Raw genomic sequence first — 12,323 nt, forward strand, 5'->3', positions numbered from 1 at the left:
CTTTCCGTTTTCTAGCTTACTGAGCTAGAAACTTGTTGTAAGAAGCAAAAGGTGATTTTCTCAAGTAATCTTCATCTCCTGACTCCAGGAACTGGCGTTGGAAGGGAGCTATCAAATTATCACAAGGCTTGTGATAACATAATGAGAGTTAGCTACGCTCTGACAACCCCTGTCAATGAGACAACAGCAGCTGCTCTGAACAAATATGTACAGCCAAAAAAGAACAAAATAATGGCGAGTCAAGGAGAAGTGAAACAGGGAATTAGCAAAGGATAAACTTGACCAGGCTGTGACCAACCAAGGATAACCTTGACCAACTTTCCCATATGTAAAATGGGAATCATAGTACATATTTATGGAGCAGGGTTACTGTTAGGGATCAATTAATTAATATTTGTGAAAACTATGGAGTCCTTAATGGAATAAGTAAAATAGTAATGTGAGCTAAATAGCATCTGTGTCCCTCTAAAGCAGCCACAGCTTATCCATGGGAGAGGGACAGTGCAGAAGAAGGGACAAAAAAAGGCCAAGGAAATAGAGGTCAAGTGGCAAGAAGTGCTGCAGGGGGAGAAGAGGAACTGAAAGCACGGGGGAAATGGAAGGAGGCAATGAGGTCATTTGGGACAAAGAGGTGATGCCTGGGTTACTGCAGTGTAAAGACACAGGGCACAAACCCATATGAAATTGAGCTTTATTAGTTCTGCTGCACGTGCAATAACCTGTGTACGTTCCTGTTTTCAGTTTGTAGAGAAAAGTAATTATAAGTATAACCAGATGGGAGTATTTAACTGACCATCTGCAAGTACAGAGGGGAACTATGGGTTTTCCAGGGTATAAATCTTTGAAGAGAAGAAATCAAAATCATTCTACTTCTGTATTGCTGACAAAGAGAGCATTGTTTGAGAACTGATTGCAACACGCACTTGAACAATAGCTTCAGATCAGCGGAAGCACAAAATATTGCTAACTGTGACATATGTTTCAATTAAAACAAAAATAATGAACCACCCATTAGTGTCATGAAAAACACAGGCTATTAACAGTAAATGTTCTTTAGCAATTTTATTATCTCCACAAAGCCATATTGAGTATCTTTTCCACTTCTTACAGATCATTTTTTCCACTACGTAGCTGTCTGCCATATGCATGCTGTTTTACATATTCCTCCCCAGCTTCCTTTATATCTCGGTGCTATAGAGAACTGATTAGTGGGGGAGGCTGAAATTATACGAAGACTCCTTACCTGGAGGCTGCCTGTTGTCATATTGTGCGTCAATGTTGTTAGTACATGACAGCTAATCTCGCTTTTGGAGAAATGCTGCAAAGATCACAAAAATACTGTCTTGCTGACTGCAGTGGGAAGCTTTGCTTGGTGCTCTGGTAGGGAGCACACACACCGAAGAAGCATCCTGTACTTCTCACCTCTAGCAATGGATTTTCCAAATTAGTTTTAGCGCACTTAGGAACTGTCACTGACTTCTGAGGTTTTCATTCTATGGAGAAACTGAAGTGAGTTGATAACAATGGTTCCCCTGGTGCCTGTGTCAAGGATCAAATCCATTTATTTTTTTTTTTTTTAATTCCATAACAGAAAGTTTTTTGATACAATATTAAACAGCCTTATTTCTAGATATACTTGTGGCCCTATTTCTCCAAAGAATTCTGCAGAGGCCTCTGCAGATGTTCAGAACAATGTCAAAAAGCACACGGTTGCTGTTTCCATCCCTAGCTCGCGTACTTTCATATTGAGATCATGGAGACCTGAACTATACACATTTCTCTTGCAGAATATGACGCCATCTTTCAAAAACATTATTGTTGTATAAATGGACTCTTTTTCTAAGAATGACTGCATTACTCTCAGGCAGAATTCCACCTTATTTTAGGATTCTGGAGAATCAAAGCAGGATAACATTTTAGAAATCTACTGTTAATTTCAGCACGAATAAATTCTTTTATTTTACATTTTTGTTGGACACCTCTCTTACTAATGTGTATTTTAACTTCTGTTGGTAGAAATTTGTATTCAGTTTAGTAGTGTATTTTATTTTCTCTTTTATACTTTTAACTTTTTGGATGCTGGTAATCCTTTGTGTAATAAAAGGTTAATTGTTTGCCAGCTATATATATGGCAAGGTGCCCAGTATCAGCTGAGCTGTAAAAAAATGCAAGCACCCAAGTATCTTCATCTGTGAACTCTGCAAGAAACAAATATTACTCTCTGCTTAAAAACAAAGCCACACTGATTGAGGAAAACTTCGATCTTCTGAAATTATCATAAGGTATAAATCATTGTGAGCCAGTTTTACTTTGCCAGAGAACTCTCCGTCACCAGTTTTTTCTGTTTACAAAATTGGCCCAATAATGATTACTTCTCATACCTCTTTGTAAAATATTCCGGGATTTACTGATGAAAAGTGGTAAGGAACAAAATAATATTTGTCTTTAGTGCAAGTATAGTTTTCATAATTTTCCATAGTTTGTACTGTTTTCTGTGATAATTTATTAATACCTTGTTTGTGATTATAACTAAGATTGAATTAATTCTTTTGAAACTATGAATAAAATGTATCACCTCACCTGTTTTAAGTATTTGCCTGGATCCTCCCATATTCACTTAGCCAACCATCACCCCTCTGTCACGGCTCCCACAGAGCATATTCAGCTGCTCTGAAAAGTATTTTATTTCTGAAAATGTACCAACAACATAGTTTACAAAGATTAATCTACTAATCTAGATATTTAACTTTCTGTCGGTGAATACAAGATAATTTGATATGACTTTTAAAATATATTTCCTGTTTGTCTCTGCCGTTCCCAACAAGGATCCAATTTCACTCACATAATGGGTTAAGATTCCAGTTCTGTATAATTTGCATTCAGCTTCAGGTTTTCTTGGACTTGTGACATACAAGTTGAGGAAAAATTCTTTCATGTCTCACTCTACTACCTCGTAGCACAAATCCTGTAACACCTGTTGCCCACAAGGTAAGGTGTATTTCCAGAGCAGGGCTGGTTACTCTACCACGAGGATGGCGGATGACCTTCACTGGGTTATGTGTCAGTAAAAATCCAGACGGTGAAGTCAGATGGTCTTTTTGCAAGGACTAGAACCCCGTGCTATCACGTCTGGATCTAAAATTAAGCTTCCAGAACAAATAAAGAGGTTTATACACAAAGCAGCCTCTTCTGACCTCAAAGCTGACTGCCGTGGGCAAGAGGTTGGACAAGAGACCTCCAGAGGTCCCTTCCAACCTGAATTATCCTATGGTCCTATTAGGTTATGATCTTGTGAGCATACTACACACCGGTCTGACAACAGACACAATACGTCTGCATTAAGACACTGCAGCAATAGTCTGACTGCTCGGTGGTTTGACTGGTTAGCAGACAGGGTGAGCAGATTCATGGGACCAATCCTGTTGTCAGCCAACATGAATAAAAACCTGACGTGCCCCAGACTCGGCAAAACCACCTGCAGTTGCAGATAGACGATACGGGAACAAACATACCTGTATACCATGCCTACTCTTCAATTTTTCAAGCCAACCTACACGCACACGCCCTCGAGTAAGCTGGGCTCCTGCCAAACCATGAAATTATGAAACACGGAGAGGCATGGGGTGAGCAGAAGCAGTTTGTACCTGTCATGTTTTCTCTTTGCTCCTCTGTGTCTGTTGGTGCCTCCCTATTTTTGGATTGTAAACTCTTCAGAGGATTGAACAGATTTTCTCTCCATGTCTTATAGAGGGACTGACGAGGCAAAGGGCTCTGGCCTCTGAGTTGTGTCTCCAGGTGTCATGGTAATTCAAATATTATATAATAACAACAACCACCATGTAGTATGAGAGACTTTAAGGGCAGGGAACTAATTCTATCTGTTCAACTAATACATTTCTGTGAGAAAAGCACCTATTCTTTAGCTGAAACTCTTAGGAGATACTGAAAGCAGCATTTCTCTCAGCAGCATATCCCAACCATTAATGTCATCCACCACTGTTTAAAAAAGTGTGTAATTTCTAATTCTAATTTGTCTGATTTCAGTTTATAGATTTTTTTTTTCTTGTTATGCCTCTCACCGTGCAAGATTAAAGATCTCTGTGGTCACCTCCCAGTCTTCTTTTTGATAACACAGGCAGATCGTGTCCTTTAAGTCTCTCCACATAAAGAATTTTCTCTGGCCTCAAACAACCTCTCAGCATTCTTTTGACAACAAGGACACCAGATGCTGGTGCAGTGTTACCACAAAAATCTGACCAATGCCACATGCAGAGACAAAACAACGTCTCTTGCTGCTTGCCACATCCCTGGTTATATAGCCAAAGATTCCACTATTTATCTATACTGTAACATTAGACTAGAAACTGATTTTTGCTGGCTTGGCCCCTGTGAATTCAGTCACTGCTCTCCGTAACACAGCTCATCTCTGCAGGCGTGACCTGTTCACTGTATTTTTGAGTAACTCTACTTGTGCCTACATTTGAATGGAATGAATTTACCAAGCAATACAGATCTTACGATAACCCCGACCTTAACTTAATTTTCCATTTAGCCACTCCTTTTCCTCAGAGCACATCAGTTTTGCTTTCCCATAGCTGAAAATCCTAATACATCTATCTGTTTTCCTCAGAATTAGCACGGACCATCCTTGTGCTCTCCTGAGAAATTTCACCCTTCAGAGCTGCTGCTCAGTGGATGCCACCTTCCAGTTTCCTGAATAACCTGAAGTCTGTTCTCCTAAAGCGCAGGGTCTGCAATCTGTTGCTCTCCTTCCTCAGGATCATGAACGCCACTCCTGGCCACGGCTTTTATCACCAAGCCACTGATTGCCACATCCCCTGGTTCTTCCTTGCTAAAGTCGCAGATCCACCTGTGGTTGGCCCATCCACTATCAATAAATCATCCCTGACGCCCTTCAGAAATCATGACTGCTTGCACTGTGATGTGTTGTGCTTGTAGCAGATGTCAGGTAGGTTGAAATCCCCCCAAAACCCAGGGTCTGTGATCAGAGACTTCCTCAAATCCTTTAAAGAAGGCTTAATTTGCCTAATGAGGTAATCTGTACCAAACTCCCACCACATCACCCCTGCAGAGCTCTGGTTTCCCAGGCTGTAGGTGTTTGTGCACATACCCTTGAGATGGGTGGCCTCTCACACCCTGTTTCATCGTCCCTGAGGTCTCTCTTATTCCCAGCATGCTGCACCATTTTCTTACCACCCGTGACCACCATTTCTTCTCTTCCCCGTGCATCATAGCCTCCCTCCCCTGTTGTCCCCAGCTGAAAGTTCTCCTGTCCACGCTGGCTGGCCGGTTCGCAAAGATGCCCTTGTCTTACTTCATCAGGTGGATCTTGTCTCTCCCCAAGGATACAAGATATGGCTGATATTTTCTCTCAGACAGGGTTAGTTACCATCCTGATCTACATGCATGACAGCAACTCTGTAGCTCTTCTCAAAGCTCTTTCTCCTCAAGTATGCAAACACACACACAATCCTAGGTCTATCCTACCTAAACCAGTCAAAATAATGGAATATTTAACTTTAAATTCCAATTGTGACAACTAAGTGTTAACATCCAATCATTTCCTCACATTTTAATGGGCAGTGAAAGCGTTTCTGTATTCAGTTCTCTATGGCCTGTACAGTTCCACTCGATGCCACTTAATTGGTTGCAAACTGAATTATCTCCCAGATAACCTTGTAGAATTCTGCAATAGTGCAATCACATTTTGCACTTTTGCTTTGGGGAGACAGCATCCTGTCATACAGTCCTTGTGTCATTTTTTGAACACTTTGTCCTCTCCGGGTTACACAGGATAATCTCTTGTAGCATGCCTAATACTGTAAAAAGTCTTATCACATATGGATCTTGCAGCTTTGTATTTCAATATATGAATTGCTGGATATCTGATGGCTTGATGTGTCTAGCTGGTCAAATATCCTCTCTTGGTCTTTTTGCTCATGGGTGGCCAATCCACTTCTTTTGTTTCTATTTCTCATTCCCTTGATGCTGTCCTCCCCCATTGTTTCTGTGGCAACAGTTTCTGAATGTAGTCATCCAAGAGGTATTCATTTTCTCAAATACTGTACTTATGAAATACACACTTCTGGACCATGTCTATTATATAAAAGAAATGCTTGAGGATATCTCAGGTTGCAATAAATAGCTCAGATATAAGCCTTTTGAAAGACATATTTACGTTTCACATGAAGGAAAACTTAATCTTTATTTCCATTAATTTAGTTGCTACAAAATGTTTACTTCTGAAGACCATGGAATCACAGATATATATTTTAATAGCTATAAATTTAAATTATCTTTTTTTTTTTTTTTACAGTGATGTCTTTATGATCTAGGCCCTACTAGGCATTTATCATTAATAATAATGCATCCCAATCTGCTATATGTTTCCCATATGTGAAAAAAGACAGGGTGAGACATAGCTAATTTTAGGCCTCCTTAATGCAGATATTAACATCTTGGACTAGTCATCCAGATTTCCATTGTAGTCCTCAGACAAACAGGCACATGTAGAAGATGATTCATCTCGTTCCCAAGCAAACATCTTAAAACAGTTGATATAAATGTCTGTTCTACAGGTCAACTTGATTTTGGAGATGTCTGAGGCTGGGATGGTCAAATCCCAGACTCGGTGAAAGCAAAGAGCTGTTAATCTAGAGGCTGATTAAGAAAAAGGAAAGAAGAGAAGATTTCAAATGTTTGTCCTATGTGCTTGACCCTCCACACCCCTCTTCCCATGAGGGACCCTTTAGTAATGGCTCTGACAAACAACTGCTGCTTGGAAGCCAGAAGTCACTCCAAAGTTACCCTGGCATTAGAGTGATGCAGTTGACAGGAGAGATGAGTTTTCTTAGCTCAATTTTTAATTTGCTTTTGCTGCTTAGCTGGGATTTATGCCTAATTCCATTCTCCCCACCTCCCCAGGCTGCAAGGTAACCGCTTCTTTCCGTGGAAGCAGGTCAGCACCCGCACTAAGGAAGCTGCTTGCTCGTCCTCACTCCCCTCAGTTCAATTCCTCCCTGTTTCCTCCCCATGCCGAGTCTGTTCCTCAGCAAATAAGAGCCAATTCAGATGATAAAATGAAACAGAGCCTCACTGATGCAGAATGTGGCTGTAAACTTCACCACCAAAGAACAAAAACAAACACACAGAACCCAAGAGGCAGGCACACTTCACCACCAAAAAATACAAAAAAAAAAAAAAAAAGAAAAAAAAAAAGAAAACCAAACCCAATGGGTGGAAAGGTGACATAGCTCCATAGAAACCTCCCCATACAGTAAAGCAACCCCTAGAATTGCACCCAGCAACCCATAGAACTGAAACCTATGGGCAGATACAAAAAAAAAATAATAAAAAACGGGTTGAAACACCAAGAAATGTAGCGCCTGGAGCGCTGCGAGCAGCCGCCAGGAGCCCTCGCGCCCACCCCAAGCCCACCGCCGCCATCTTGGCGGGCGACGGCCCCGGGTGAGGCGCTGGGCTCCACGCCCCCCTTTTCTCCCCTCTGCGCATGCGTGCCCGGCAGCTCCCGGGAGGGGGCGTGGCCGGCGAGCCGGCGGGGCGGGGCGGGGCGGGGCGGGGCCGCGCGAGCGAGCGTGCGCGCGTGCGTGTGCGGCGCCCGCCGGGAGCCGCGCGCCCTCGGCCGCCGTTGGGGCCGTTGGGGCCGTTGGGGCCGTGCGCGTCCCCGCGCGTCCCCGCGGCTGGCGGGGGGGGCGCGGGCTGCCCGCCCCCCGCAGCCTTCATCCTCCTCCTCCTCCTCCTCCTCCTCCTCCTCCTCCTCCTCCTTCTCCTTCTCCTCTTCTTCCCTCTGCCCGGCCCGGCCCGGCCCGGCTCGGCTCGGCGCTGTGATTGGGCGGAAGATGGCGCTGGGCGGATGGAAATCCTAATGACAGTCTCCAAAATCGCCTCCATCTGTACCATGGTGAGCCGGGGGGAGAACTGGGGCTGGGGCTGGAGCTGGGATTGGGGTTGGGGTTGGGATTGGGGTTGGGGCTGGGGTTGGGATTGGGGCTGGGGTTGGGATTGGGGCTGGGGCTGGGGTTGGGATTGGGGCTGGGGCTGGGGTTGGGATTGGGGCTGGGGCTGGGGTTGGGGCTGGGGTTGGGGTTGGGGTTGGGGTTGGGGTTGGGGCTGGGGTTGGGGTTGGGGTTGGGGCTGGGGTTGGGGTTGGGGTTGGGCTGCTTTTGGGGAGCAGCTTGTTCCCCCAAAGCAAGGCAAAGCTGGGATGGGGGAGCCTCAGGACGCTGCCTCGGGTGGCTTTGTGGCAGGCAGGAGTGCTGAGGGTGCCTTCCTTCCGCTGGTCCCCTCGGTGGCGGTCCCCATCTCTCAGAGCACTTTGATAACGCTATGGGGCCGAGAGAGGCTGTTGGCAGACGGGTGCTGCGCTGGGTACCGGGAGGAGTGGTGGCATCCCACACGTTGGGTGTCACTGGGGCATTGGTCCGGGTCCCGATAGCTGGCTTGCTTCTTCATAGCTCTCTTGATAGAAGCAGCCACGCAGAAGTGGTGAGGCCCTCCTGAATTTCCTTCGTAATGATGGGTGGGGAGCTCAGTAGGTTGACCGATGAGGGAATGCTGAATTTAGGGAAGGAAACATCCCTTAGTCAGTAGAAGTCACTACAAGTCGTGGAAGAGATGTGTCGGCACGTCAGGGTTTATCATGCTCTTTTCTAACTCTTCCATGGACAAATCAAAATCCTTGTCCCCAAATCTGTTTCCACAGGGGAGGAGATGGCTAAGGGGAAAAACGCACTCTGTCATCCCATTTGTTAATTTGCTGAATTGGGATTATAATGTATCGTAATGTCAAGCAGTGGGAAATGCTGATGCGTGCATAACTGGAAACTGATTTATGATTTTCATAAATCTTATGGCAAAGAGTCTTTAATATCTCCAACAGGCAGTTTGGAGTTGGCCTCTGAGAATTTGGAATGAGTGGCCATAAGCCCGTGGGGTGGGGTTGCTCAGGTGGTTGCTGATCAGCTGGAGTAGTGTTCTTTGCGACATGGGAGATCACTTCTTTTCATTTGGACTCGGAGGGCCGGACTTCCTGAGCTCATGAGCTGTCCACCAAGATCTTCTTGGGACCAAATGTAGGACCAGGAGTTTTCATTCTCTGAAGCAGTTACGTTTCAGGTTAAGACTGTTGAGGAGCCAAAGTGATCCTTGAGCCAGGACAATCTGGTTGTACTGCAGTTGTAGCTAACTCATTTTTACCTACGGCTGACCACTGGCTGTTGTGTCAGCATAGGTTCAGTGCTGGTCCCCTGATTTAGGTCCAGTATGGGATGCCACTTCTCTGCTTATCACAGTGTGAAAGTTGTAGGTCTGGATCGGCCTGGCAGCTAGTTGCAGGTTATTCTGTATCCGTGGTTATTAGAAATGACATCTCACTGGCATGCAGGTCAATACCTAAACAAGTCTTTCAACTAAGAATTTTATGATTAACTAAAGCGTCTGTACCCGTGAAGCTGAAATTCTGATGTCAATTAGATATTCTGTGTCCTGTTGTAATCATGTGCACTGAGGTGGATAAACTCTGGGCATAAGATTTTTCCTATGCCTTTCTGATGCTTAAGCTTTAATAGTACTGTGAGACTCGGGATAGCTAGAATAGGATGTAAAAGTTTGGCACTAATTTATATAGGATTGTGCTTATAAATATTTCAGTAAAGATAGTGAGAAGAAGCAGTTGATATTTACTTTGGAGTTGTCCAGAATGACTCCTTTAATTTTCAGTCATATAGTAATTGTGCTTAAGCATTAATTTTTCAAAACCAAAAAGGAGTATAAATGCTGAGTAATACTTTTTTTTTTTTTTTCCCCTGGCAATTCTTTGTGTCAACCCACCATCTGATACGCTCTCAGCAGCTTTATGAAAATTCTCACAAGGTTTCCCTACCTTTTGCCCATGCTCCTTAAAAGAATTCTCACGTTGTTGCTTCCCGTCTTCTGTTTGGATAGTACAAAACCAGTAACAGGTACTTTTTGCCAAGAGACGGTGCTTACACAAACCTAACACATACGTACACCTGCAGTCTGGAGCGATGTTGAAGAAGCTCTTCCATCTCAGTCCCACGTTTTATGGCTTCTTTTTTTTTTGTATCCAAATTAGTTTAACTTCTGCTCACTCACTAATATTTAATGCACTTTATCCTTGTTGTTCAAGCTCTGAATACTGGAAAGTAATAAACCAGGTTTTCCAGCACTGGCAGGTTGTGTGGATACAGTGAAGAGTGATAATGTCCAGGGTTTTTACTCTGTTAGCCACAGTGCCTTCGGAGATGATCTTGCAGGAGCACGCTCTGTCTACAAAGGGGACTTTTTTTCTTCATTAGTTTGTTATCTATACTTCAGTGTCCACATAAATTATGCCAGAGCTCTTCCCGTAGTACTGTTTTCTACTGTTCTACCCCTTTGGGGTTCTCTGGACTTCTCTCTGTATCACAACTCTCGTGTTGTAATAAGTCTTAATTACATGGCTGGAGATCGTGGAAGAGCACTGGAAAACACCTTTGCTCTTGAGTGGTTTAGTCACTGTTCTTGTTGCAAAACGGATGAGGTTATAAGGTGGGCTTTGTTGTTGATTTTGATGTCTTTGCAGTAGAAGTAGAAGCTGGCCTTTTACCCTCATCCCCACACTGAACTGCAATCAAAGTCTTACCTGACTGAATGATACCGGGTTTTTAATGCATTTCTGGGAAGTGGTAAAATAACCCATGTTAACTGCAGCAAGATGTGCCCTGAGCTATCCGCACCGTAAAGTAAAGGTTCAATCTAGTCCTTCTGACTTTTACTTTTGCTGTCTAGAGTCCAGCAGGCACTTATCATCGGGTGGAAGGTGTCAAGCCTTCTAGTGACTGAAGTAAGGAGAGGACAGAAGTTACCTTTGTAGTTTAAACGGTGTCGGTCTCAGACATAGAGAAGGAAGTTAGGATAGTAGCAGTACTTGTTTTTCTGTGTTTCTTCCAGAAACTGGTTGATTACGTTAGCATGACCTGAAAAAGCTTAATGAAATTTACAAACTATGTTAATCTGTAAACTGTAGTGCTAGACACGAAAATATTTTGCTTAATGTTTCAGGTATTTGTCTAAACGATCCTTCTCTGTCTGCTAGTTTAACATTTTATATATAGGGTCAGTGTGCTTGGCCATTGAATGTCTTCAGTTAATTCAGACCCCCAAACTGACATTGAACACATAATTTGTAGTAAATCTGGCTTTTATAATGTCATAGTGTGTTCTCCGTGAGGAGTATGCGCATGTCTTACAGTCTGAATTTTTGTTTTTAGGTTTGTTTTTGAAAGTAGTAAGGCTTGTGGGATCTCACTGAATGCCTGGCAGTTGTCCTTTTCCTGCCTGCCTTCTTATCCCACCTCTTGCCCGTTTCAGTCCCGTTTGACAAGGGAGAAGATGTCTCAGAGATATTTGAGTTCATACACGCATGTGGGGAAAGGCTGCTTAGGGGAACAGCCCCTGTCAGCACCCTGCTGAGGGAAGGCCGTGGTGCAGCCTTACCTCAGATGTCGTGGTGCAGAGGCTTTATAAAACACTTAATTGCAGCTTATAGTTAACTCTGAGGTAGGTGTACATATGCAGGCTTCATTACTGCTCAAGAAGCTATTTGTTTACAATAGGTTTTTCAAGCCTGATTGTGAAATCCTTACTTAATGTAAATTGATGTTTGCCACAGTTTGCAGTCAGCTAGAAATGGCCGTCCCGTACTCACTCCTGTTCCTTTGGTCTGCGCCGTCTCCGCCAAAGCACAAATTATAATATATAATGTGTAATGTAATTGATAATCAGTTTAACAGATTCCACAGAAAAGTGTGAGGGGCACTCATGCTGGAAGAAGCAAGTAGCAGCAAGGAAGGAAGCTTCAAAGAGAGGAGGTGATAGGAAGGAAAGCAGAAGGTGAGAGGGCTAAAGTAAAGTAGCGCAGAGGAATTAGCAGCGCCGTGGCGTTCCTTATCCGGCTGTTTGCCCTGCTTATGTAGCAGGGCTGGCAAGAAACAACATGAAGAACATGTGCTGCCTCCCAGCCGCTCCGCTGCTCTCTGGCACCGTGGCCTGGACCCGCCTCATCGGCGGGCTGGAGCGCTCAGGCACAGGTTTTGTTGCAGGGCACGTTCAGTTTTGGAGAAATGTGTGTTAGACAGTTAGGTTAAGAGCTTAAACTGCTGCAGGGAGGTTCACTCATCGGTTGGATTTCTAATTGGGAGAGCTTTTCATGATGAATATGACACTAAGAGTCAAGCTGTGGTTGTGGCATTTGTCATCATCATTCTTGCAGATGTAACGTT

At 43.9% G+C, this 12,323-nt stretch overlaps 1 protein-coding gene and 1 long non-coding RNA gene across 4 annotated transcripts in view; one reads left to right on the plus strand and one right to left on the minus strand.

The window, feature by feature from the left end:
• Positions 1-4,732: 4,732 nt before the first annotated feature.
• On the minus strand, positions 4,733-7,538 carry LOC310892201. 2 transcript variants are annotated; one of them, XR_014577940.1, is made up of 2 exons: positions 7,392-7,538; positions 4,733-6,681 (listed from the first exon to the last, which is right to left on the minus strand). It is a non-coding gene; the product is annotated as an uncharacterized lncRNA (long non-coding RNA). The 2 variants fall into 2 exon arrangements; XR_014577941.1 differs by having other exon boundaries at positions 7,118-7,538.
• Positions 7,539-7,603: 65 nt separating this feature from the next.
• USP12 (ubiquitin specific peptidase 12) overlaps positions 7,604-12,323 on the plus strand; it is a 39,073-nt gene continuing 34,353 nt past the window's right edge. Inside the window, exons 1-2 of one of the 2 annotated variants that reach the window (XM_083803930.1) lie at positions 7,762-7,780; positions 7,814-7,942. In XM_083803930.1, the coding sequence (XP_083660056.1) occupies positions 7,895-7,942 (48 nt within the window). In that variant the 5' untranslated portion in view covers positions 7,762-7,780; positions 7,814-7,894. Of the gene's footprint in view, positions 7,943-12,323 lie in introns of both variants that reach the window. The other variant, XM_083803931.1, reaches the window with a different exon arrangement.

This window comes from Anser anser, assembly GCF_964211835.1.
Source record: "Anser anser genome assembly, chromosome: 1".
NCBI classification, from domain to species: Eukaryota; Metazoa; Chordata; class Aves; order Anseriformes; family Anatidae; genus Anser; species Anser anser.